The 25,697-nt window shown below is 43.6% G+C and overlaps 1 protein-coding gene across 3 annotated transcripts in view; it reads left to right on the top strand.

Annotated features, from left to right (window-relative positions):
* PREX2 (phosphatidylinositol-3,4,5-trisphosphate dependent Rac exchange factor 2) overlaps nt 1-25,697 on the top strand; it is a 628,296-nt gene that overhangs the window by 178,133 nt on the left and 424,466 nt on the right. For all 3 annotated transcript variants that reach the window (XM_033933977.1, XM_033933976.1, XM_033933978.1), the window contains one exon: nt 16,545-16,694. In XM_033933977.1, coding sequence (XP_033789868.1) covers nt 16,545-16,694 — 150 coding nt within the window. The remainder of the gene's footprint in view (nt 1-16,544; nt 16,695-25,697) is intronic.

Genomic DNA, 25,697 nt, shown 5'->3' with positions numbered 1-25,697 from the left:
CGTTCTTGTTGCTTGCGGTGGTGAACAACTAGAGGTACGGGGGAAGGGAAGGGGCGTGCATGTGCCAGATGGGATCAGGGAAGGAGCAGGAGAGGGCGGAGACGAAGGGAGGGGTGCCACCCTCGCTACGCCACTGCCTAGACACCTACAGACCTATTACAATGATTTTCAACCCAATTCGTAGGGCAAATCTAGACAGTCAGGTTTTGAGGATATCCACAATGAATATGCATGAGTTAGATTTGCATAAAATGGCGGCAGTGCATGCAAATTTATCTAACCCATGGAAGGAGAGGGTGATCAATAGTGCATTGGAACAGCATGATAAGAAAAAAGCACAATGGGCCCCAAGAATTGGTATTAAAGATTGTTCCTCTATACCAGGGGTCTCAAAGTCCCTCTTGAGGGCCGCAATCCAGTCAGGTTTTCAGGATTTTCCCAATGAATATGCATGAGATCTATGTGCATGCACTGCTTTCAATGCATATTCATTGGGGAAATCCTGAAAACCCGACTGGATTGCGGCCCTCAAGGAGGAACTTTGAGATCCCTGCTCTATACCAATTCTTATTTATTATTTATACAATTTTCTAAACCATTCTAAAATAAACTAAACTAAACCTTAAGTTTGTATACCACATCATCTCCATAAAGATAGAACTCGGCACAGTTTACAGGTAATTCAATAAATGAGGGAAGGACATAATAAGAAATTAGAGGTTATGAAGAGGATAGCTAGCTTTACATTTTAAATAGATAGCTTTACGTTTTGGAGAAAAGCCAGGTTTTCAGATGTTTTCAGAATAATTGGAATGAGTCTAGGTTCTGCAGCGGGGCAGGGAGGTTGTTCCAAAGCTCAGTGAATTTGAAGAAAAGGGATTTCCCTAATTTACCTGCATACATGACGCCTTTTAACGAGGAGAAAGATAGTTTGAGCTTGTAGGCGGATCTGGTAGTGTCAGGTCTTGAAGAATTCCAGGATAGTGGGATTAGGGGAGGAAGAATGCCATGTAGGATCTTGAAAATTAGGCAGGTACATTTAAAGTAAATCCTAGAAATCACCGGAAGCCAGTGAAGTTTTGATAGAAGCGGGGAAACATGATCGAATTTGCTTTTTGCGAAGATCAACCTAGCCGCAGTGTTCTGGATCCGCTGAAGTCTTTGAAGATTTTTCTTGGTTAGACTTAGATAGATGGAATTACAATAGTCCAGTCTGGAAAGAATGATTGATTGTACAAGGACAGCAAAATGTTGTTGGCGGAAGCAGGATCTCACTTTCCTCAACATGTGAAGACTAAAAAAACATTTTTTTACCAGAGAGTTGAGATGATCATTAAATAAAGTGTAGAGTCAATAATGATGCCCAAAACTCTCCCAGGAGAGCTCCGAATGGTTTATATAATTTATTCAGATACTGAAGCATTTTTCCCTGTCTGAGCCTTGAGGTCCATTGTACTTTTTCCTTACTGTGCAAATTTCTCAAAGACGTATTCACAGAGGATATCTTGAAAAGACTGGCTTGGTGAGTAAATGTATAGAATACCAGGATTTATGGGCTGGATTTAGTAAATGGTGCCCAAATTTGAGTGCCCAGAAAATGAGCGCTGGTTGCTGTTCTAAAAATGGTGCTCTGAGTTGGGCGCTGGTGCTTAGTGCCAGGATCCAGGTGCAATTTTAGGCACGAGGATTTACACCAACTCAAACCTGATGTAAATTCTCACGCCTACCTTAGGCGCAGATCTCCCGTATTCTATAATACTGCAAGAATCTTATGTGCCTGATCCCAAGGCCATGGCCCTTTTTCAGCTGCGTGCTAAAGAAAGTGCACCTCTTTTTTACAGAATAGCGGCTAGCACGATGCACATGGTCATTCAAATGGTAGCCAATTAGCACCCATTTATCGGCACTAATTGGCTCGTTAATTAAATTGCATGCACAAATTAGGTGCACTTCCAAATCTGTGCATGCAATTTTGCCCACTATTTATAAAATTTGGTGGTATGTATGTAAAGTTGACACTTACCTTCGAAGTGCCAGCAGGGCTTTTCTAAGCACTGATCTGTAATAGCACATGCAGGTGGCATTGTGAGTACATGTACAAAATTATATACTTGGGGGAGACAAGGGTAAGGCTCCCACTTATGTATCTGAGTGAATTTACATCCTGCAATTTATGTGACTTCAGTTATACAAGGTTAAGAGTGCAGGTAAGCAAATGTTAGGCGCATTGATATCTGTTACGTAGACACACTGATAACCTGTTACACTAGCATTGTAATGGAATCTGGGTGCCCATATACTGATATGGACTAGGATCCCACCGCACGTTCTTGTGGTGTCTAAATGGAAGCCCCCAGTAGTAGAATTGTCCTCTAAGGTCTCGCTTGTGAGGCATGATGACTAGCTGAACAATAGATTTGTGAGAAAGCAGTGGGTCATTAAGGGGGACAATTGTTTAAAGACTCTGCCTTTGGGACAAATCTACATACAGTAAATGAATCATGTCAGAATTAATCTTTCCACTTGAACTACCAAGTCATTCTCTACTTTACTCATCTTCCTGAAGATGTTGCTCTTTGACAAATCTCTCTTTCAAAGACCTATTACAATGATTCTCAACTCAGTCCTCAAAGCACACCCAGCCAATCAGGTTTTGATGATATCCACAATGAATATGCATGAGATAGATTTGCGTACAATGGAGGCAGTGCATGCAAATTTATCTAACCAATGGAAGGAGAGGGTGATCAATAGAGCAGTGGAACAGCATAGCAAAGAAACAATGGGCCCCAAGAACTGATATTAAAGATTGTTCCTCTATACCAGTGGTTTCAAACTCGTGGCCCACCAGGTAAAATAAAACAGTTTCTTGATCATATGTCTCTAGCTATAAATTATAATATTATTATTAAGACTTGGCTAAAAGGAAAGATTTATAAACAATAGAGAGTTTTACCTCATGCAAAATTGTCATTTCTTTAATAAGACATTAACTATTTTTTTTCTGAGGCCCTCCAAGTACCAAAAATCCAAAATTTATTTATTTTTATTTTGTATTTATTTATTCCATTTTCTGTACCATTCTCCCAGGGGAGCTCTGAACGGTTTACATGCATTTATTCAGGAACTCAAGCAGTTTTCCCTTTCTGTCCCGGCGGGCTCACAATCTATCTAACGTACCTGGGGCAATGGGGGGATTAAGTGACTTGCCCAGGGTCACAAGGAGCAGCGTGGGTTTGAACCCACAACCTCAGGGTGCTGAGGCTGTAGCTTTAACCACTGCGCCACACTCTCCACAAAATGTGGCCCTGCAAGGGGTTTGAGTTTGAGACTAATGAGTTTGAGACCAATTCTTGAGGTCCATTGTGCTTTTTTCTTACTGTGCAAATTTATTAGACATATTCACTGAGGATATCTTGAAAACCAGACTGGCTTGGTATGTCCCTAAAACTGAATTGTAAACCTCTGTTCTAGGACAAGGAGCTACCTATTTTAATATACTTTATTTTGGAAAGACATGGCAGAAGAAAGGCCCTGCCAGAGCTGGCTAGAAGCAGCCTGTGTATGGCGCTTCTTCTGTTCACCATCTGCCGCTACTGCCTCGGTAAGGGAAGGAAGGGGGCTGTTAGGATTGGCTGGCGCTGCTTCATCGTGACTGAGGGACGGAGGGAGATTGTCAGGTTTGGCTGCTGCCTCGGACCTGGAGGGAGGGGGTTGTCAGGTTTGGCTGCTGCTACTGCTTTGGGGACTGGAGGGAGGTTGTTTGGAGGTTGTCTGAGGAGCATGGGAGACATTTTTTTTTTTTGACTAGCAATTTTTTTGCCGGTTGGTTGAGAGTGCTAGTTAACTTGAATGCTGGTTAACTGAGATTCTACTATATGTACATATATCAATTTCAGTTCTATTTTATATTTAAAAAAGCCTTTGCTTACCGTTAACTGTTCCTATCTTCTATGACATACAAATCATAAAAGTTATTTATTTATTTATTAGGATTTATTTACTGCCTTTTTGAAGGAATTCACTCAAGATGGCGTACAACAAGAATAAGTCAAACATAAGTAATAGACAATTACAGCAATTAAAATATTCAAATTACAGTATAAAGTATAGCATTGTATGTTACACTGCAATGTCAACGCAGTATGTGATAAAACATTTTAGTAGATGGCGTAGGGTGTAAGCAAAAATGGAATATATAGATAAGACAGAGTAACAGGAGTAAGAAAGTAAGGGGACTAATTTAAAGAAAGTTGCAAATGAGGTCAGAAAAATGGCTGAAAATCATCTTAGCTAGAATAGGAATGATAAACATATCCTATTATAGTATGTACTGTATAGCTGGTACCACTCCTTGTGTATATTTGTGCTAGCAAGTTAGCTATTTCCTCCATTAAAGGCCTGGTATGATAACACATTCTATAAATAGAAGATAAAATAATTTTTTCAGGAAACAAAGCCTGGGAGATGATAGTAGGGGATGACTGAGTCTCCCTCTTTTATTGGGCTCATCTTCTCCTCCTCCTCTTGTATTTCTCCTAAGAAAATCATTTATTTTTCACCACTGTTTTTCGATTATATTGATCAAAATATTGTGTCGATATAAATCATATTAGCGTTCGATGGTCTTATATATTTTTTTGTTGGCTCCAGTCTGTAACACCACAAAAATTCCAAATTTGGTGCCCCGTGCTTTTATGCTAACACTGGGATATGTTTGTTTGGTCTTTTTTTTTTTTTTAAACCATAAAGCAAACTGCTTTTAATATTTTTTTTCCTCCATGGAGACTCTGAGATGCATGAAAACACATGCCTTCTGGGTACTGAATGAACACGCAAGCTGAATTTTTAGTCAGCAGTTTCCTGGTGGTGTGAACAATAAACTCAGGCTGTTTTTGACATTTCTCAGCCTGTGTATATGAGCCTTGGCCACCTTTCCTTCTTATTGCGACATTGTTGAAAGGATACCAGCAGGGCGGCTGAGGCTTATGATTATCACAGCAAAATGTTCAGTACTGAAACCCCCCCCCCCCCACCACCACCTCAACCCACCTCAGGTCTTATTGATTAAGAAGAAAAGTTACAAAAATAATAAAATCCTAAGGCTATTATTGGTTTGTTCTTAGCCAGAATTATTTCATTTATTTCATTTTCTATCCTGGCCTCCCCAAAGAGCTCAGAATGGGTTATAGGTTGACATACATAATATACAGTTTACAGGTTAAATTTGACATAGTTACAGTGCAAAATTTATCAATATAAGTTTTTGTCCTAATGTTCCACATACCGAGGATCTCGTACCAATATACATTTATATTTCTTTATAATCTATTGGGCCCTAGGCAGGACAGTTAGGTGAAGCAGTATGTTTTTATTACTTTCCTAAAGTTTAAGGGATCTGATCTGTGGAGGCAGTTGATTCCATTGTCTTGGTATGAAGTGGGAGTAGGAATATTGTTTGGCGGTTTGCAGTTACTGTATAATTCTTTTGCCTCAGAAGCCACGTAAGTTCTTCACCCCCTAAACTGTACCGTTCCTTTGGGTTTTTGCAGCCCAATTGCATGACCTTGCATTTCTTAGCATTAAATTTTAGCTGCCAAATTTCAGACCATTCTTCAAGCTTCGCTAGGTCTTTCTTCATGTTATTCACACCATCCCGGGGGGTCTACTCTATTGCAGATTTTGGTATCATCCACAAAGAGGCAAATCTTACTTGACAGCCCTTCAGCAATATCGCTTATAAAAATGTTAAAAAGAACAGGCCCAAGAACAGATCCTTGAGGCACACTACTGGCAACATCCCTTTCCTCGGAGCGATCTCCATTGACCACTACCCTCTGGCGTCTTCCATGCAACCAGTTCCTGACCCAGCCTGTCACTTTGGGGCCTATCCCGAAGGCACTCAGTTTATTTATTAGATGTCTGTGTGGAACACTATCATAGGCTTTGCTAAAAAATAAATACAACACATTTAGTGCACTCCCTCTATCCAATTCTCTGGTCACCCAGTCAAAGAAATTGATCAGATTTGTCTTATAAGACATACTTCTAGTGAATCCATGCTGCCACCAGATTCCAGAAATTTCACCATCCTCTGTTCTTTTTTAAATTCAAACTTTTTATTAGCATTTCCATTAATTTGCATACCACAGAAGTCAGACTTACCAGCCTGTAATTCCCTATTTCCTCCTTGCTTCTACTTTTGTGGAGACAGACCACATCCGCCCTTCTCCAGTCCTCCAGTACCACTCCTGACTCTAGAGAAGCATTGAAAAGATCAGTCAGCGGAGCCATCAGAACTTCCCTAAGCTCCTTAAGCGCCCTCGGATGTACACCATCCTGCCCCATTGCTTTGCCTACCTTTAATTTAGCTAGCTTCTCATGAACACAACCCCTCTGAGAATTGATCAGCATCTACCACTCCTCCATCCCTATTCACGTTTGTCTTCTGTGGTCCCGCTCCCAGCGCTTCAGCGTGAACACAGAACAGAAATATTTGGATAAATATAAAAGCCGTCTTTTCTTGATCATGGCGGGAATAGCTATCCAAATGGTCACACATAACTGGAAAAGCCACGACAGAATAAATTACACATTTTGGTGGGCAAATGTGTGTACCACATATAAATATGAGAGAATGAATGTGGAATGTATGGGGTTTAGTAGTTCATTTAATAAAGTGTGGAGCCCATTGAATACATTTGTTACCTCGCAATAAGGGTCATGTATCTCTCCTTTTCTTAGATTTCCTTACACATCCAGGGTGGGGGGAGGGAAATGTATTTTGAGGATTAAAATTACTTAATTATAATATTGTAATCACATCATATGTCTTATTGTATTAATAATTGGGAGGAGGGTGGGAGAAAATGATTGTTTTATGTATTACTTGTATAGTTAATAGTGCGTTTTATGCAGTATTTTATGTTCAATTAATTGTCAAAGTTTGAAAATCAATAAAGATTTTTTTTAAAAAGAAATATTTGTTGAGCAATTCAGCATTTTCTTTAGCAACTTCTACATATTTCTCCCCTTCACCTGCAAGTCTCACGATAACACTTTTGCACTTCTTTCTATCACTGATATATCTAAAAAAAATGTCTTTTCTCCCCATTTAACCATCAGCTATTTCTTTCTTCCATTTGTATCTTTGCTTTCCCGACTACTTGACCAGCCTCTCAGTGGTGTAGTGAGGGTGAGAGGCGCCTGGGGAGTGGCGCCCCTCCTCCACCCTTGTCTCTGCACCCCGCTTCTCCTCTGATCCTCCCTGCCGAACACGCATCCCCCTTCCTTTCCCCCATACCTCTAGTTGTTCACCACTGCGAGCAACAAAAACTTCAGCGTGCTCGTCGTGACTCCGTCGTCTCTCCCACTGACATCACTTCCTATGTGCAGCACCCGGAGGTGACGTCAGCAAGCACACGTTAAAGTTATTGCAGCGGCGGTGAACAACTAGAGGTACAGGAGAAAGGAAGGGTGGGCGCACATGCGTGGCAAAGGGAGGAGTGGGAAGAAGTGGGGTGGAGAGGAGGAGGGGTGCCGGCGCACCCACCAACATGGTGCTCGGGACCTCTTAACTTTTCCATATATTTTTACCTGCCTTCCTCTTTCTGCGATCTTTTGTAGCTTATGAAAGCTAACCTCTTATTCCTTACTTTCTCAGCTACTGCTTTTGAGAACCAAAGCGGCCTTCTTTTCCTCGTACCTTTACTTACTTGCCTCACAAAAAGGTTTGTCGCCCTTACAATAACTCCTTTCAGTTTTGCCCACTTTATTTCTACTCCTTCCAGACGTTCCTATCCAGACAATTCACTGATGTAATCCCTCATCCGAACATTTAGTTTTTTTAAGGCTAAAATCTTTAGTTTTGAAAGAACCCTCTTTATACACTTCTTAATATTAAACCGTACCATGCAGTGATCACTGAATGCCAGATGATCACCCACTATGACATCAGAAACACTTTCCCCGTTTGTAAGCACTAAGTCCTGTATGACCCCTGTCCCGCGTGGGTTCCGTTACCAACTGCCAGAACAGTTCTTCTTGTAGAGAATCCAGGATCTCCCTACTTCTAGAAGACCCCGCAATAGGGATACCCCAATCAACATCCGGCATGTTAAAATCACCCATTAGTAAAACTTCCCTTTGTTTAGATATATTCTGAGTGTCTACTATTAAATCTCTTATCTACTTCTTCCATCTGTGAAGGAGGCCTGTATATCACACCAATGAAAATATATTTACCATTCCCTCTTTCCAAATTGATCCACAGTGCCTTTTCCTTGCGCTACAGATCCTGCAATTGTGTGGCTTTAATATGATCTTTAACATATAATGCTACTCCCCCTCCTTTTCTTCCTACCCTGTCTTTTCTGAACAGATTATAGCTCGGTACAACTCTCCCTCCGTATTTGCGGGGGTTAGCTGCAAAGCTGGCCCGTGAATAGGGAAAAATCACGAATAAATTTTGGGGCTGGCTCTGACCCACCCCCGCCTCCCTCCTGCATTCCCGGACCTTACCTGGTGGTCTAGCGGTGACGTAGGGCAGGAGCAATTTTCCTATGCTCCTGCCCTGTGCCTCGAGACTACAACGGGAACTCACGGCAGCCATTTTGATGACGGCTATGCATGGGGCAGGAGCATTGGAAGATCGCCTCTGCCCTGCATCACCGCTAAGGTACAGCACCAGGTGAGGTCCGGGGAGGTTTGGGCAGGCTGCAAATAGAAGAAAATTAGAAGAAAAATTTGCAAATAGGGAAACTGCGAATAATGAGGGAGAGCTGTATAACTACATCTCAGTCATGGATCTCTTTGAACCATGTCTCCGTGATCACCACTATATCCAACTCGTCTTCTTCCATCATAGCTTGATTGGATCAAGTATTACAGACCATGCTGATTTCTCCCTCCCCCACTAAGGGGATTGAAGTGATGCAGGGCACCGAGGAAATGATTAAGAACATAAGAAGTTGCCTCCGCTGGGTCAGACCAGAAAGTCCATCGCTCCCAGCAGTCCACACCCGCGGCGGCCCATCAGGTCCATGACCTGTAAGGTGATCCTTATCTAAACCCTTTAGTCCCCTTAATCCTTGGGAGGGGGGAATAAGGGAGGATTTGGAGTTGGCTGTTTTGAATGCCTCTTCTGTGGGGAGATTGCTGGAGCCTGTGTGCACAGCCAATTTGATGCACAACCTAATGGATTGTCCTACTTGACACTGATAATTGGCAATTAACACTTTGTAATTGACACTAGTTGGCATTAAGTTATGCATACTGTATAACTTGGAAAGCACAATTCTAAGTAAGCACTAGCTGCAGTACGTAAATTTGAAAGGGGGGCATGACCAGGGGTGGATTTTGGATGGATTGTGGGCATTCCTAAAAGTTATGTGCAATCCACACACAACTTAGGCACAGGCATTTAGGCCTAGTTGTAGCTGGCCTAAATGGGTGCACCTAAAAGTCATGTGATGCATTGGTGCTTATAGAATCATGCTAAGTGCCGTTGTAGTCAGCAGGAATTTTTTAGGTGCCCTATATAGAATCAGACCCTTAGGCCAAGATTCTGTAAATGGCACCTGAAGTTAGGTGGCTAGATTGGCACACTTTTATTGATCTAGGCGCCTAAGTTAATTTTTTTAACTAGGCTTAACCGGTGCCATTAATTGAAAAGTGCCATTAAAAATCAATTTAAAAAACCAATTAATTAGCTGATAGGTGCATAACTCAGTAGGCACTTACCACTTCAAGGTAGGCGTCTACGAGGTGTCTATCAGAAAATAGGCATGGTTAGGGGTGGATTCTGGGTAGATTTTGGGCATGGTTTGACTTAGGTGCCGGTAGGTGCCTAACTTAGGTGCACCAATTTAGGCCAAGAAAATCCTGATATAATTGGGAGTGCGCCTAAGCATTTAACACCTACTGGCGTGATTCTATAAACAGCGTGTGGCCGATGATTGACTATTGTGCTCCTCACCACCTAGAAGTTAGTCGCCATTTATCGAATCAGGGCCTTAGTGCATAACTACAAGGGGGCATACAGGTGGAAGAGGCATGAGCCTCTCTCAGCTTGCAAGTGTAACTTATAGAAAACTATAAGTTATGTTTGCTGTATGGTGCACTTAGTTGTGCCTAGGTATGCCTGCCATTGACCTAGCATAAACTGTTGCACCTATATGAAAACATACTAATTTAGGTTTTGCACCTATATGAAAGCACACTAATTTAGGTTTAAGTTAATATTCTATAATGACATCTTGACACACAGTATAGAATTGGCGCTTAGCAGCACAGCATGTGGCATTGGTGCACCAAACTGGAGCTGCCAGGTTATAAAATTGCCTTCTTAGACTGTAAGCCCTGCAGGGACAAGGAAATACCTGATGGACTTGAATGTTATTTCCCTTTAGCTGCTACTGAAAAAGTGTGATCTAAATCCAAGTAAATAACTAAGAAGCCAAATGGATTGGAATGCCTTTACTAGTTTGCATCATTTTTTCTGTAAGTGCTAGAGACTGCCTGTTTTTGCACATCTCCAATAACCATTCTTCCTATGTCCTGTCTTTTATTTTCCTGCTTTGCTATTAGATGTCTTAAAGGCTAAGATTTAGGATTTTGGATATCTCATTACCGTGTGTGACTTAAGATAAATTAAGAAGCACATGAAATGGTGACCCTAAATAAACTCTGCTAAGAGTAAACATTAATGTAATTCATTTTTCACATGTAGTAGAGTAGTTAGTATTGTGAACCAGATATTCAATACAATACAATTTTTATATGTATTCCGCCAATACCTCTATGATGTTCACAGCGTTTCACAAACAATAAAATATCTAATATTAGGTGCTTGGAAAATTCCCTCTCTGCCCAACAGGCTCACAATCTAGCTAAAGCACCTGTATAAAAAAATTACTTTCAATACTAGGGGTAACAAAAGAGAAAAAAAGAGACCAGTCAATTTAAATCAAAACCCCAGAAAGGGGTTCATTAATTCTTGCAGTCAAGCAATACAAAGAATGAGAAGATAATAATGGAGTTGATATTCAAAATGAGAGGAGAGGCTCTGTAGCCAGCGATCTTGTGAGTGGGCTGGGGTTAGAGTTGTCGCTTATGTGGTTGAGTGCCAATATTAAGCACTTAGCCACCTATGAGATAACCAGACAAACTGGTCTGCATAAAATTCAGTCCTATCATTGATCTATTTCACTTAGGTGGTTACATGCTGAATATCACACTTAACCTCATAAGTGATAGCTAGCTGCATATAACCGGATATTCAATGCTGGTCTTGGACATGGCCCATTAATTTTGTTTTCTCATCTGTTCTCAGACATTAAGGGCCGGATTCTATAAATGGTGTCATTGTCGGCAGCCGCCTAAAAAACGTCCACAGATTGTGTATCAGTCATGTAATGGTGCAGTTTCTAGAATTGCAGCTTCATGAAAGGTAGGCAACGGAAATGTTGGCCAGAGTTTTAAAGGCCTATATTTCCAGTGCCTACCTTTCATGAGAGTCATAGTTATGGAGGCGCTTTATGATCTCTAATGATACTTCTGACATTAGCCACGCCTACAGTGGTGCTAGGCATTGTAAAGCATCTCTGTAGATGGGAGAACGGCGGCCATTTTGGAGATCCCTTAGGAATCCGCTTAGAACCGTAAGGTACAGGTGGAATAGAAGTCACTAATGTAATGTACCTCCATTTTTTAAAATCGTTTTTAAATGATGCGGTCAATTATCATGTTGTTTATCACCAGTTAAAACAATTAAGTTAGGCAGTGATAGGATTCCTACCGCCACCTAACTTAGAACATCATTACTAGAATCAGGACCTAAGAGGATAGTTCTATAAGGAGCCACCTAATTGTAGGCTGTAAGAAGGCATGTAAATGCTGGTATCTTAGTCATTTACACAAATAAGTGGCTATTTACAATTGTAAATGACCTCTTATATAATACTGACTAATGCAAAAGTACACACCATTCATGGCATGTATTTTGCTGGTGGGTATGTTCAAGGGTGGAGTATAGACAGACCATACAAATACACGCATGTAAATTACTATAATTTATGTGTGTTCCAACTCACAAATGGATGCAAACATTTATACCAGCTATAAGACTGGTGTAAGTAATTGTGCCTTAAGAGTATTTTTGGCTACTTGTGCTAGTATTCTATAAAATAAAGTAGGTTCCTATTTTTCCACAGCGTAGTTTGCTATGGAAGTCACTAACCTGAGGTAGCACAATTCTGCAGATTTGTGATTCCCATGGTAAAGGAATAAGACAACTTGCTATCAACCTCCCAAGGTGTATTTTTATGATTCTTAGGAGCACTGAGCTGCTTACCCAAGAGCCATTTTGAACCCAGCCTGGCAGGGGAAGATGCACTTAGTAATTGCTTCTGTCCTGCAACCCCAGCACCACCAAAGATGCAAAGATTTGGGTAGGAGGCCCAAGGGAGATGAGGGGGAGTTATTAGGAGGCTGCAGAGGAGCTGATGGGGTGTGAGTGGGGTGACGGGACAATCGCGCGCCAGACATCAGCGCGCCGACAATCGAGCGCTGACAATTCGGCGCAAGACACAAGAGCGCCATGGGAAAACTTAGTTTTAAAGAGCTCCAACGGGGGTGTGTGTGGGGGGTGTGGGGGGTGACCCCCCACTTTACCGCATACTGTTTGCGCTGCCGTTGGGGGGTGTGGAGGGGTGCAACCTCTCACATTATAGAGAAAATGGAACTTTTCCCGAAAAAAATCGGAAAAAGTTCCGTTTTCTCTATAATGGAGGGCTCCAACCAGTGGCGTACCTAGCATATGTGACACCCGGGGCCCATCATTTTTTGACACCCTTCCATCTATACGAAAAACATGATTTTTAGTAACAAGCCACATGTCACACATGAGTACCTAGGAAAAGGCAGCATCTTACATACTGCAGTGAGCAGTACATCAATACACCCATTGTAAAACTAAACAAGCCAGACTAGTACAGATATATCCTGCAGTCAATCCTAACAAAAAACCATGTCTTTCGAACACACAGAACACAGAAAACACCTTCGCCTAGTATGGAATATGTAATCACAAACTAACCCTTCCCTCTTTTACAAAACTGTAGTTTGGATTTTAGCCACGGTGGTAACAGCTCTGACGCTCATAGAATTCTGAGCATCAGAGCTGCTACCACCATGGCTGGCGCTAAAAAACGCTCCACAGTTTTGTAAAGGGGGGATAAAATAGAAATACATAGACAAAAGTTAAATTGAACCAGTAAGAAGCTGGACTCTGCATACAGTGCACCACAGAAACAGTGACACATGTCTCCTAAAGCAATAAATAAATATAATTTTTTTTTTACCTTTGTCTTCTGTGGTTTCTTCTTTTCTCATCTTCTTGTAACTCTCTTCCTTCCATCCACTGTCTGCCGTCTCTCTTCCCCTATATGGCATCTTCTCTCCTTCTATGCCCCTTCCAGAAACTGTATGCCTCCCCTTTCCATCTCTCCTTTCACCCCCATTGGTCTGGCATCTTTCTCCTCTCCTTCCCTCTCCCACACCTCTCCTCTGCAATCCCTTTCCCTTTTTTCCCTCATTTTCCTTTTCAATTTATTTTCTGCATCTGTCTAGATTACGTTCTTACTACCCTCCCATCAATGTCCTTTTTTACTGTCTATCTAAAGCTTGCCACCTCTTTCCTTCACCCCTCCCGTGTTTCCCTAACTCAATCCTTTTCTCCCCATCATGTGCCCTCCTTTTATTTATCTCCTCCTTCCATCATGTACCCCCTTTTTGCAACCCTTCCATCTAGTACCTTCTCCTCTCTTTGTCCACTTCCATCCAGCTTCTGCTCCCCTCTTTCTCTCCTCCCATTTCCTTCCTGCATTTGCTCCCTTATCTCTCCCATCTGCATTTCCATCCAGCATAGGATCCCCACTACCATCCAATGTCTGCCCTTTCTCTCGCCATCCACCCCTCTTCGATCAGCATCTATCCCCTTTCTTTCCCTCCAATATCCTCTCCCCTTATGTCTCTCCCCTTTCTCTGTACATCAGTTCCATCAGCATCACCCTTCATACCATCCTGCCCCCTTTCTTTCCCTCCACCACTCTTCCATTCCAGCAATCCTGCTCCTTTCTCTCCCTTCATGCATCAAGGTCCTGCGATGACTGTAGCTGCCGGCTGCCAGTCCACCCCACTCCAACGTACTTGCTCTGGAGCGGACTCAGCAGCCGCATGCTGTTAGGTCCCGCGATGACTCGTCTACTGGCTCTGCTCCAGAAGAAGTAAGTTACGTCGGAGGGGGTGGACCCGGCAGATGCAGTGAGTTGTGGCAAAGTCCCGCAATGACTGCGTCTGCTGGGTCCACCCCCTCCGATGTAACTTACTTCTTCTGGAGTAGAGCCGGCAGACGAGTCATCGCGGGACCTTCATGCACCTCAGCGCGGCTGCCAACTCTGATGCAGAGAAAGTAAGCCAGAGGTAACGTGACCATTTATTTTTTCATCAAAAGAGGACATCTATTAATTGACTGTGTATCCTTTCTTTAATTTCTTTCTTTCTGCACTCAGGCCAAACAATTGTCCCTTTCTATTCCCTCCCTCCTTCCTTCCCATGTCCTTAATGCCCCCAGTGCCTCCTTCTCATGTCCTTAGTGCCCCCAGTGCCTCCGTCCCGTGTTCTTAGTGCCCCCAGTGCCTCCATCCTGTGTCCATAGTGTCCCCAGTATCCTCCTTCCTGTGTCCATAGTACCCCAGTGCCTCCTTCCCGTGTCCTTAGTGCCCCCATGCCTCCTTCTCGTGTCCTTACTGCCACCAGTGCATCCGTCCTGTGTCCATAGTGCCCCAGTGCCTCCCTCTTGAGTCCATAGTGCCCCAGTCCCTACATCCTGTGTCCTTAGTGCCCCCTGTGCCTCCATCCTATGTCCATAGTGCCCCCAGTTCCCCCGTCCTGTGTCCTTATTGCCCCCAGTGCCTCCGTCCTGTGTCCATAGTGCCCCAGTGCCTCCTTCCATGTCCATAGTGCCCCAGTGCCTCCATCCTGTGTCCATGGTGCCCCCAGTGCCTCCATCCTATGTCCATGGTGCCCCCAGTGCCTCCTTCCTGTGTCCATAGTGCCCCCAGTGCCTCCTTCCTGTGTCTATAGTGCCCCCAGTGCCTCCTTCCTGTGTCCATAATGCCCCCAGTGCCCCTTCCCATGTCCTTAGTGCCCCCAGTGCCTCCTTCTTATGTCCCCCCACTACCTTCCAGATTTTGTCCACCCCCAAAGCCTGCCTGCTTGCCTACCTATCTCCCTCCCTCCCTGCCGCGCTAAAGCCAGCCAGCTTGCCTGCCTACATCCTTCCCACCCTGCCACAGAAAAAAAAAGCGCCTCTCTCCTTCCTTTCCTCCAGTCCGCGCCTGCAATCTTACCTTCCCGCTGCTGCTGCTAATCGCCAACAAGAAGTCTTCTTTCCGACGTCAATTCTGACGTCGAAGAGGACGTTCCGGGCCAGCCAGCCTGGCTGGCCCGGAACATTCTCTTCGACGTCAGAATTGACTTTGGAAAGAAGAATTCTTGTTGGCGATTAGCAGCAGCAGCGGGGAGGTAAGATTGCAGGCGCGGATTGGGGGAAAGGAACGGCAGGAGGACCCGGACTTGGCCGGCTGTGCACCCCCCCAAGCCGTGCACCTAGGGCGGACTGCCCCCCCACCCTCCCCCCTTGATACACCACTGGTTCCAGCCCCCTAAACCACCCCAACAGCAGCGCGAACACTATGCAGTAAAGTGTGTGTGTGTGTTGGGGGGTTCCCCATTCACACCCCGCTTCAGAACTCTTTAAAACTAAGTTTTCCTGCCCTTTATTGTCGGTGCGCTGGTGTCTTGCACGCGACTGACTATGAACCGTGAGTGGACTTAAACACTTCAGAGTAAGGGGGAATATTTTCAGGCAGAGTTTTTGCTGGGCAGACGGGACCTCTGGACCACATGTCTGTTTTGACAGTTCCGGCCCCTTTAAGGTGGTACCCAGGAGCATCAGGCTGCCTGTTCCTAGTCTGATGTTCCCGGGTAGGAAAAATAATGCCAACACTATTTTTCCTCAAATAAGGATGCTTTTGAATTTCAATGCATGCAACATTATTCGATTTACATATAAATGGAGTGTTTGCATGCATTTGCTTACTTTGCATCTCATGATTATATAGTCCGTGGTACCTTAAACGCTGGAGAACCTTTCCGGACTAGCACAAAACCAATTTCTTTTTAGATCCGCAATTCATCAAGTCATTAGGACTCGAGCACAAGGCGATGACACCTAACAAGAACAACCTTAAACTAACATGTGCTATGGTAAAATAATACACAATTTTGTTGTTTAATTTACGTTAAGGGGCAAAACTCATGCATTATTCCATTAACGCAAGCAAATGATTATTTGAAATAAACTGAAATTATTCTATTTACATACATATTGTAAAAGTTATACAATCTCAGGATTCTGCCTTAGGGAGTATAATACTTTAAGAATTATTTAACTTCTAATTTATTGTGCTTTTGATCTCTAGCTGACTATCACAGCAGTGGCAACACTGTTGTCAATGGCTGGAAGATACACAACACTGCTAAGAACAAGTGGTTTGTCTGTATGGCAAAAACACCCGAAGAAAAACAGGAATGGCTAGAAGCGATTCTAAAGGAAAGAGAGAGAAGAAAAAGTAAGTGCATATTTTGCATTGCAGGATTTTCAATTTGGATAGTAAATGCTCTCTTCCATGAATGGTGCGATATCTGCTCCATTTCTTTTTTTTTTTTTTTTTTTTAAATCTTTATTGATTTTCAGACTTTGATAGTGCAATACGATTGATTAATCATGAATACTACATGAAACGCACTATTAACTATACAATTAATACATTAAACAGTCATTTTCTCCCATCCTCAACTTAATTATTAATACAACAATACATATGATGTGATTACAATACTAGAATTAAATAATTTAACTCCACAAAGTACATTTCCCTCCCTCCATCCAACCCCCTCCCTAGATGTGTAAGAACATCTCATGAAGAAGAAAGAAACATGTCCCTTACTGTATTGTAACAAGAGTAGTCAATGGACTCCATATATCATTAAAGGACTTACTAGTTCCCAAAAGTTCCGCCATCATTCTTTCATATTTATATATGGTACACACATTTACCCACCAAAAAGTGTAATTAATCCTGTCATGGTTCTTCCAATTATGTGTGATCAGTTGAACCGCTATACCCGTCATGATCAGGAAAAGGCGACTTTTATACGTATCTAAAGTAGGCTTAACATGAAGTAACGTACCACAAATTACAGCTTCGTAGGATAAGGGAATAGATGACTCAAGACTGAGATTTATTTGTCCCCAAATTGACTTCCAGAAATTAAGTATCAGTGGACAAAAATATAACAGATGATCCAAAGTCCCTATATTAACTGTACGCCTTGCCACGAAACCGGCACTAACTACAGTTTAGAGTGCCTGTGGGGTCTGCTTTTTCTTGATACAGCTGGTTGGCTGTGAGAAGAAATAAACAGAAAATAACAGACACAAGAAATAAAAGGAGCTTTGTATTGGAAATAAAAAGAGACCTGAGGTCATTGTTTTTCCATGGTGTTGTTGTAGGTGGGTTTTGGCACCTTCGTCATGAGTGCTTCAAAACCGCAGAAAAAGTGCATTTTTTGTGGGTGCCGCTCGGTGGATGCGGCTGGTAGGTGCATGAAATGTTCTGGCCGCCTCGAGAGAGACCCGGCTTCGGATATCAGCGTGTCGGGTTCTCTTTCGCACGTGCATCACTCGTCAGCGAGAGGCGGATTGAGCCCTGGGCTTCTCCTGTTGCCCACACCGGGGTTTCCTCAGCTTCCGGTAGTCAGTCAGATTCGGTGTTGTGGTCCGCTGGGGAGGCTGGGGATTCCGTTTAAGCTGCAGCTGGGGCTGGTGGTTTTTCTGTAGCGGAGGGGTCAGCTATGCCTTCATTGCTGCGTATGTTTTCTGGTGACAATTTAGCAATGGCCCTTCCCTCAGTTTTGGCTGAGAGCGTGTCTAATTTGCCCATGGCTTCAGGCAACATTCCTCCTGTCTTGGAAAGGCAGGAATAGATCTTACATGTGTCTTGCTGCCAGGTTTTTTCCCCCTGATTTGGTGTTGGTCATGTACAAGGCTTATTTACCGGTGGCTATGGGTCCTGCTTTGGTGCCAAGGGTCTCGGGGTCATCTGGGGGGTTTGTCCCTTCCACGGCCACCCCCGTTCAGTCTCCTGCCATGGCTGCCTCTGTCCATTCCCCTCAGCCTTCATCCAAGTGGCCGCAGGTATCTTGGGATGAGGATTCTTTTATGACTGATCAGTTTTCTCCAGAAGAGGAATGGGATCTTGGGGAGAACTTTTCAGATCTGTCAGGGAGGTCTGACTTTTTGGATGGAGACTATAGAGGCGCCATTTGGAGAGGACATGTCTGTTGTGCATATATTTCAATGGGAAGAGTTGCAGGAGTCTGCAGGTGTCTTCGGTTTTACACTTTGAAGAGGAAGCAAAGGCCCCCCCTTGTGTTATGGACCTTCTGAGAGGGATCCATTAAGCATCCTACTCTTTCCCTATGTATCAGGATATCCAGGATGTAGTGCACGCTCAGTGGAAAGTTCTGAATGCGCCTTTTCGCATGGTGCAGTCCGTGTCAAGACTCTACCCCATCCCTAATGGTGATAGAGATACCTTTAAGTCTCCTGTGGTTGATGCAGTGATCTCGGCTATCACGTGCAGACATACTATGCCGGTTGAAGGCAGTTCGGCTCTGAGAGACCCTCAGGACCGTAAAATGGAAGCTCTGCTTAAACAAAGTTTTGATGTTGCTTCCCTGGTTGTCCAGGCGGCAATTTGTGGTGGTCTGGTGGCCTGGTCTTGTTTACGGTGGTCTGAGTGAGTTCTTGACCGTGAGTTCACTGACTGGTCCTTAGTGGATCAGGAAGTGGCTAAGATTGAGCTAGGCACTTCTTATCTCTCTGATGCCATGTATGCTCTTTTGCGTGCCTCGGCTAAGTCCATGGCTCTTGGAGTATCTACCTGCTGTACCCTGTGGCTTCAGGGTTGGTCGGCGGAAGCAGCATCTAAAACTAAGATGAGTAAGTTCCCCTTTCGGGGCTCCTTTCTTTTTAGGGAGGAGTTAGACAAGTTGGTTCAGGTTTTGAGTGACTCTAAAGTGCCTCGGTACCAGAGGACTGACCTCGCCAGGCTTTATGAGGTGGTTCTGCCTGGGGGCATTTGCGTTTTTTTCGGAGGTACCGTCCTGGTCGGGGTGCGATCTCTTTTCCTTCCAGAGGATATTTCTTTCAATGCATGCAGTTCTTTCAGGGGGGGTCCCACCGGGGAGGTTGCGACTTCTCTGGGGGATCCTCCACCAATACAGATACTCTCAGGAAAAGGGTCAGTTAAACTCAAGTTTTTCTCTCTAAATCAGAACCCCATATGCACACAAACACCCCCCTCTGCAACACTAACAGGCTTTAATCACACCCACACAAATCAATCACACAACAGGTAGCAGCAGGGAAAAAGAAAAGAAAAAAAGAAAGAAAGGTGGAGAAAAAGCCTCAGTTCAGCTTCATCTGGCAAAAAACTCCACCTTTCATATTAACCCCTGCACTCCAAAGTGTAGAACAAGTAGAAAAAAGCACTATGGTAGCCTGCAGGGAGATGTTACATAGCACACCGGGACACACAGCCCTCAGTTGCGAAAATGTGAGTAAATCAGCACTGTAGCAATGTAGTCCAGGATTTAGCATGGAACACAGCAAAAAAAGAAAACAACTTATCTGCTTCGGCATCCAGGATCTCTCAGTCCTTCACCTCCTGGGCCCTGCAGCCACTGAACCCGACGGGGAACCCTCCATTTTGCTCTAATCATTGCATCAGGGGTTTCGAGTTCACTGCTTCTCATACGCTCTATCCAAACCCACAAAGCTCTTCAGGCTCTCATCCCACTTCACAAATCAATACCGGTGCTCAGACGCTCTGCAGCCACCCGCTAGAAATTTCACACAAGCTCCACCGCCAGACACGATACACCAATCGCGTACATTCATACAACAAAGAAGGCCGCCCACTCAATCCGGGCATTCAGTCCCACAGGCTGAACAGATTGCTGCGTGAAAATCCATTTTTGCTCTTTCTGCCGGAGTAAATGCCTCCAATTCCCCCGGCGAGCAGGATAAGCAATGTGTTCAATTACTGTGCAACGCAGAGCTCCAAATTCATGGTTAGCTTCCAAACAGTGTGTCACCAATGGCTCCTCCAACCTCCGAGTGTGCAGACAGGACCTGTGCTCAATTACTCTGATCTTAAATTGATGGTAAGAGTGCCCCACATAGATCATAGAACAGGGACACATTATAATATAAACCATCCCCTCTGTTACACATGAAGTGGCACTCCGTAGTTTATAAACTTTACCAGTCTTAGGGTGCACAAACTTGTCTGACTCAGTCATTACAGGGCACACTGAACACTGACCACAACTTCTGTGGCCCCCTGTAGTCCCCATGTCCAGAACAGGTGAAGCAGGTCTCAAAACATTAGGGCTAAGTATATCACTAAGATTCCGATTACGCCCATAAGAAAATAAAATCTGAAGATGTTGTAGGCTCGGATGTACCCTTAAGATGTTAAAATGTCGACGAATGACCTGTTGTGAACTTCTGGACATATGATTATACGTGGAGACAAAGGGAACCATGTCTTGGGACCCCTGCCCCTGACGGTATTCAAGTAAAGCCTCTCTGTGGTTATATAGGGCCCTTTTCCTGGCCCTTGCTACTACATGGATGGGATAACCCCTATTAACAAATCTCTCCTGTAGTAAGGCAGACTGGTATCGAAATTCTTCATTAGTACTGCAGATGCATCTGTAATGCAAAAATTGGGCAAACGGGATGCTGGTCTTCATAGCATATGGGTGCATGCTGCTAAATTGCAATAAAGAATTGCAATCAGTTTCTTTGACATGTATGGTGGTATGTATCGAGCCACCCTCAACTTCCACAATAACATCCAAAAATGCTATCTTAATACAATGGAAGTTCATCTCAAATGTCAATGCAGGATGACAAGCATTGATATAGTCTCTAAATGAGAGCAACTCATCCAAGGATCCATGCCAAAGGCAAAAAATATCATCAATAAAGCGGGTCCATCCCACCATCGCTTGAAAAAATCTGGAGGGGTAAATAAACCGATCTTCAAAGTACCCCATGAACAGGTTGCCTATTGTAGGAGCAAAAGTGGCACCCATAGCAACCCCCGAGAATTGCATGTTGAACTGACCCTCAAACAAAAAATACTTCTTCTTCATAGCTAGAGCTCCACCACCCATCTGGCCCAATAACTTGTTGCCAGTCCTTCCTCTGGTTTCAGTTGGAGCCCGGCTGTGAGAGTTTTACCAGGGGTGGGCTGAGATCACCATGGATCTGTGGGTCCTGGAAGTGATTTAGGACGGTTATGCTCTGGAGTTTTCCCAACTTTTATCAGATCGCTTCGTCTTCTTTCCTTATCGGGTGACTTGGAAGAAGAGGGCTTTTCGCCAGACATTGCTCAGGTTGCTGGACCTCAATGCGGTAGTCCCAGTGCCTTCTCAAGGAGATACACACTGGCAGGTACTCGTGGTGTCCAAAAAGAGGGATCTTTTCGGCCCATTTTGGATCTCAACGGTGTCAATAGGGCTCTCCGGGTTCCCTCTTTTCGTATGGAAACCCTAAAATCCATAATTCTGGTGGTCCAGCCTGGAGAATTTGGTTCGTCTGCTCATGGCAGATCCTCTCCTACAGCCCCTATCACCCAATCTTCTGTCTCAGGGTCCCATTCAAATGTTCAATCCAGGTCCCTTTTATCTTACGGTTTGGCTCTTGAAATGGCTCGCTTAAGGAAGACAGGATGTTCAGATAAGGTGATCTCCACTCTATAAGGGTCTCAGAGACTTTTGACCTCTCAATGCGTGTTTGGCATCTCTTTGAGGAGTGGTGCTTCGCATGGGGGTGGAGCCCCTCCACGCTTCTTTGCCTCACATCTTGAAGTTTTTGCAGGATGGCCTGGAGTGCAGCCTCATCTGGTCCTCTCTTAGGGTGCAGATTGCTACGTTGTCTTTCTTTTGCGGTCTCTTGCATGGTCAGCAGTTGGCCTCTTCTCCGGATGTGATTAGATTCCTGAGAGCGGCAAAATTGCTCCCACCGCCTGTTCAGCTGGCGGTACCTGCCTGGGACCTCAATCTGGTTCTCTCTGTTCTTGTTTGTCCTCTGTTTGAGTCTCTTGGTTCCTGTACATTGAAGGACCTTACTCTTAAGGTGGTCTTTCTGTTGACCATTACTTCTGCAAGACGTGTGTTTGAACTGCAGGCTTTCTCTTGTAGGCTGCCTTTCTTGAAGTTCTCTCGAGAGCAGGTCATGCTGCGGCCATTCCCTCCTTTCTGCCAAAGGTGGTTTTCATATCTGTGGTTTTCATGTTTCGTGTCCGTGGTCTTCCTGGTCTTGGGTAGTCAGGAGGGCTCTTTGGGGCAGAGACAGTTGCGCAAATTGTTTTACCATTGCATTTACAGGAAGCTCTGCAGGACTCCAGGGAATCTGCCTTTCTCTAGCAATGGAAAACAGCCCCCCGTACTGGAAGCAATATAATTGGAGGACTCCTGCTTAGCTTAGAGGGAAGCGAGGGGTGAAGAAGGTGAGATAAGTATTCAAGATTCATTCTCCCAGGAGAATCCCAGGTTTTCAGGGCCTGATTCTATAAATGGGGACTAGGGTAGTAGGGTTTACAGACATCTGGGAAAACCCTGATGAGCTCCAGCCGCATCTGGAGGGCCTCTGAGCATGCGCGGATGATGTCACACACATCCGCGCACAGTCTAGGCCCTCCAGGCACGGCTGGAACTTGTCTGGAAGAAGAAATGAAACTTTGTGGGGTGGGGCTGAGGGCGGATTGGGGTGGGGCTGGGGCGGAACGGGGTGGTCTTGAGGCAGAATGGGGCAGGGTCATGTGTCCGGGGTTTCTGGAGAAAAATATGGTAACCCTATATGGTAGGCACCACTAGGCACCCTAATCATGGATACCTAGTGACGCCTAATCTAGTTCCCCACGCAATTTAATTGTTTGTAATTGGTTTACATGACATGCTAACTGAAAAGTTGCCAAGTTTAAAATATTTTGATGTTGATGAATAAGTAAAGATACAGGGAATTTGGTGAACTGATTTACAATTGCGCAGATTTCTTGAATCTTTTGATTGAAAGTGCATGGAGTAACTTATGGTAGTTGACCACACCAGTAAAACCCAATTAAAAACATTATTTTAATGATCAGTTTAGATTGCGCACAGATATCCAAGCTGCTCCTAGCAACACCTAAGGCAAGGCGCCCTGCGATGCCTACCTGAAAAGTAGGTGTGCTTAGGAGTAGAGAATAGACATGGTTGACATAGGCATTACTAGGTGTCAGAGGTAGGCATCGGGAAATATAAAACCTGGCCTAATATTTCAGTGCCTACCTCAGGGATGCCTAGGTGTGATTCTATAAAGGACAACCACGTGGCTGGTCGCCATCTATAGAATCAGGCCCAGAGTGTCCATTTCATGGTTTTCAGAACCAGTTTATTGCAACATTCTTTAAATGGATGTCCAAATATCACCGTGAATAATTACAGGCAAGCTTGAAATCAGAAGCCTGACACAAAATCTTATCATGTTACTCAGACTGGAGGAATTTTCTCATTTGCTTTCACATTTGGGTTTGTTGCTTTATCGACATCTTTTGATTGAATATCTGGAAGGGTTATGATATAGCTCCCAGAACTATATAAATGCCAAGAATAGCAATTTTATTAAGTTTCCATTTATTGATCTTGAATAATGTAGAGTGGTTGATCTTTTGGATACATAGAAATAAAGGTCAGTGAACAAGCTGCAGGTGATGTAGTTTTATTTGAGAAACTTAATGCATTAAGTTAATCTCATAAAAATGATATCACCTAAAGCAATCCATCTTGGAGCCACTCAACTCGTATGATCCCTCAACTATGGATTTCTTCCTCAAAACCATTATTGTCCCAACTAGGGCTACCATATGGCTCAAGAAAAAAGAGGTCCCATAAAACAAACAGGCTAATGATCTGCAAAATCTGCAAGATCCAGTCTGAACAAAAACACAGCAAATCACAGTGATGAAAATATAAACAATATTTATTAAAACACTGGCCATGTTTTTGTTCAGTCCTGAAAAAGGACAGATTGAGATATCCAGGTTTTACTTCCATTGCTTTCAATGGAAGTAAAACCCAAATGCCTCACCTCTTTTTTCTAGAACACAAAACACATTGGGCGCACCAGAAACATCATTCAAATATATAGCTTTAAATCAGGTTTTACTTCTGTGCTCAGAGACCCGTTGTAGTTGAGACCGTTAAGTTAGCAAAAATGTCCCAATCAATGCACAATTTTTTCAATGTCAGTGACAATGCAATTAGTGAAACCACTTAGCTTGTGTAGTAAAGAAGTGAAACAGATCTTTCTTATACATCCTTCATTTAAGCTAGGGGTCCTGAAGCTTTTTGCATTTCACTGTTTCAGAGAACCCTGATAGCCAAAAATAGCTTCAATGGACTTTATACTCACAGGGAGAAATTCTATAACCAGTGCCTTAGGCGTCGGTAGGTGCTTCAACCCTACCATTTCTGTAAAAAGGAAGTGGGTACATTTGACCATCTTTTGTTTTATTGCCCACTGGTTCAAACATTCTGGAAAGAAGTGTGGAATAAAATGCAGAATATATTGGAAATTAATATACCTTTTTCATATAGCATAGCAATAGTTGGAACACGTGCTACTTCAGGGACCTTACTGACAGCTAATAAAAATAAGCTATTCTTGATATTGTCTGGAGTGGCAATACAATCAGTAGTTAAGAACTGGAAAGACTTCACACTTTTGAATTTTCATTTTTGGTGGGAGACAGTATGTCTCTTTTATAGATATGAAGCTAACTTAGCTGATAGGTCTGGGAATACATAAGAACATAAGAATTTGCCTCCGCTGGGTCAGACCAGAGGTCCATCGCGCCCAACAGTCTGCACCCGCGGCGGCCCATCAGGTCCATGACCTGTCATGTTTGTTTTTATCTTTACTCTTTCCATACTCTTATCTACCCTTATCTGTATCCCTCATTCCCCCTATCCTTCAGGAATCCATCCAATCCCTCTTTAAATCCCCGTAGCGTACTCTGCCCGACCACTTCCTCCGGGAGCTCGTTCCATGTGTCCACAACCCTCTGTGTGAAGAAGAACCTCCTGGCCTCATTTAAGGATGCTTGGAGCCCCTTAGAAGGTTTTGTTAAGCAGTATGTGTGACCTACCAGACAAATGGGAAGGTGGTAGGGTGAAGATTTGGGTTAGGGAGGGAGGGTTAGATAGATAGATGACTCTGTTAAAACTTCTTGCTACATGTGTACATATGTTGATAATATATTTGTATTGCATTTCTTTCTAAGATGTTAAAAAGAAAAGATTGAACTAAAAAAACAAACAAAAAATTTGTTCAAATAACCAATTCTTAACTGATATTTTCAAGGAAGATCTACTACAAATAGATACATAAGAGCATAAGAGTTGCCATACTGGGACAGACCAAAGGTCCATGAAGCCCAGTATCTTGTTTCCAA

Source organism: Geotrypetes seraphini, chromosome 2 (assembly GCF_902459505.1).
Source record: "Geotrypetes seraphini chromosome 2, aGeoSer1.1, whole genome shotgun sequence".
Taxonomy (NCBI): domain Eukaryota; kingdom Metazoa; phylum Chordata; class Amphibia; order Gymnophiona; family Dermophiidae; genus Geotrypetes; species Geotrypetes seraphini.
This window is presented reverse-complemented; position numbering and strand designations above follow the sequence as displayed.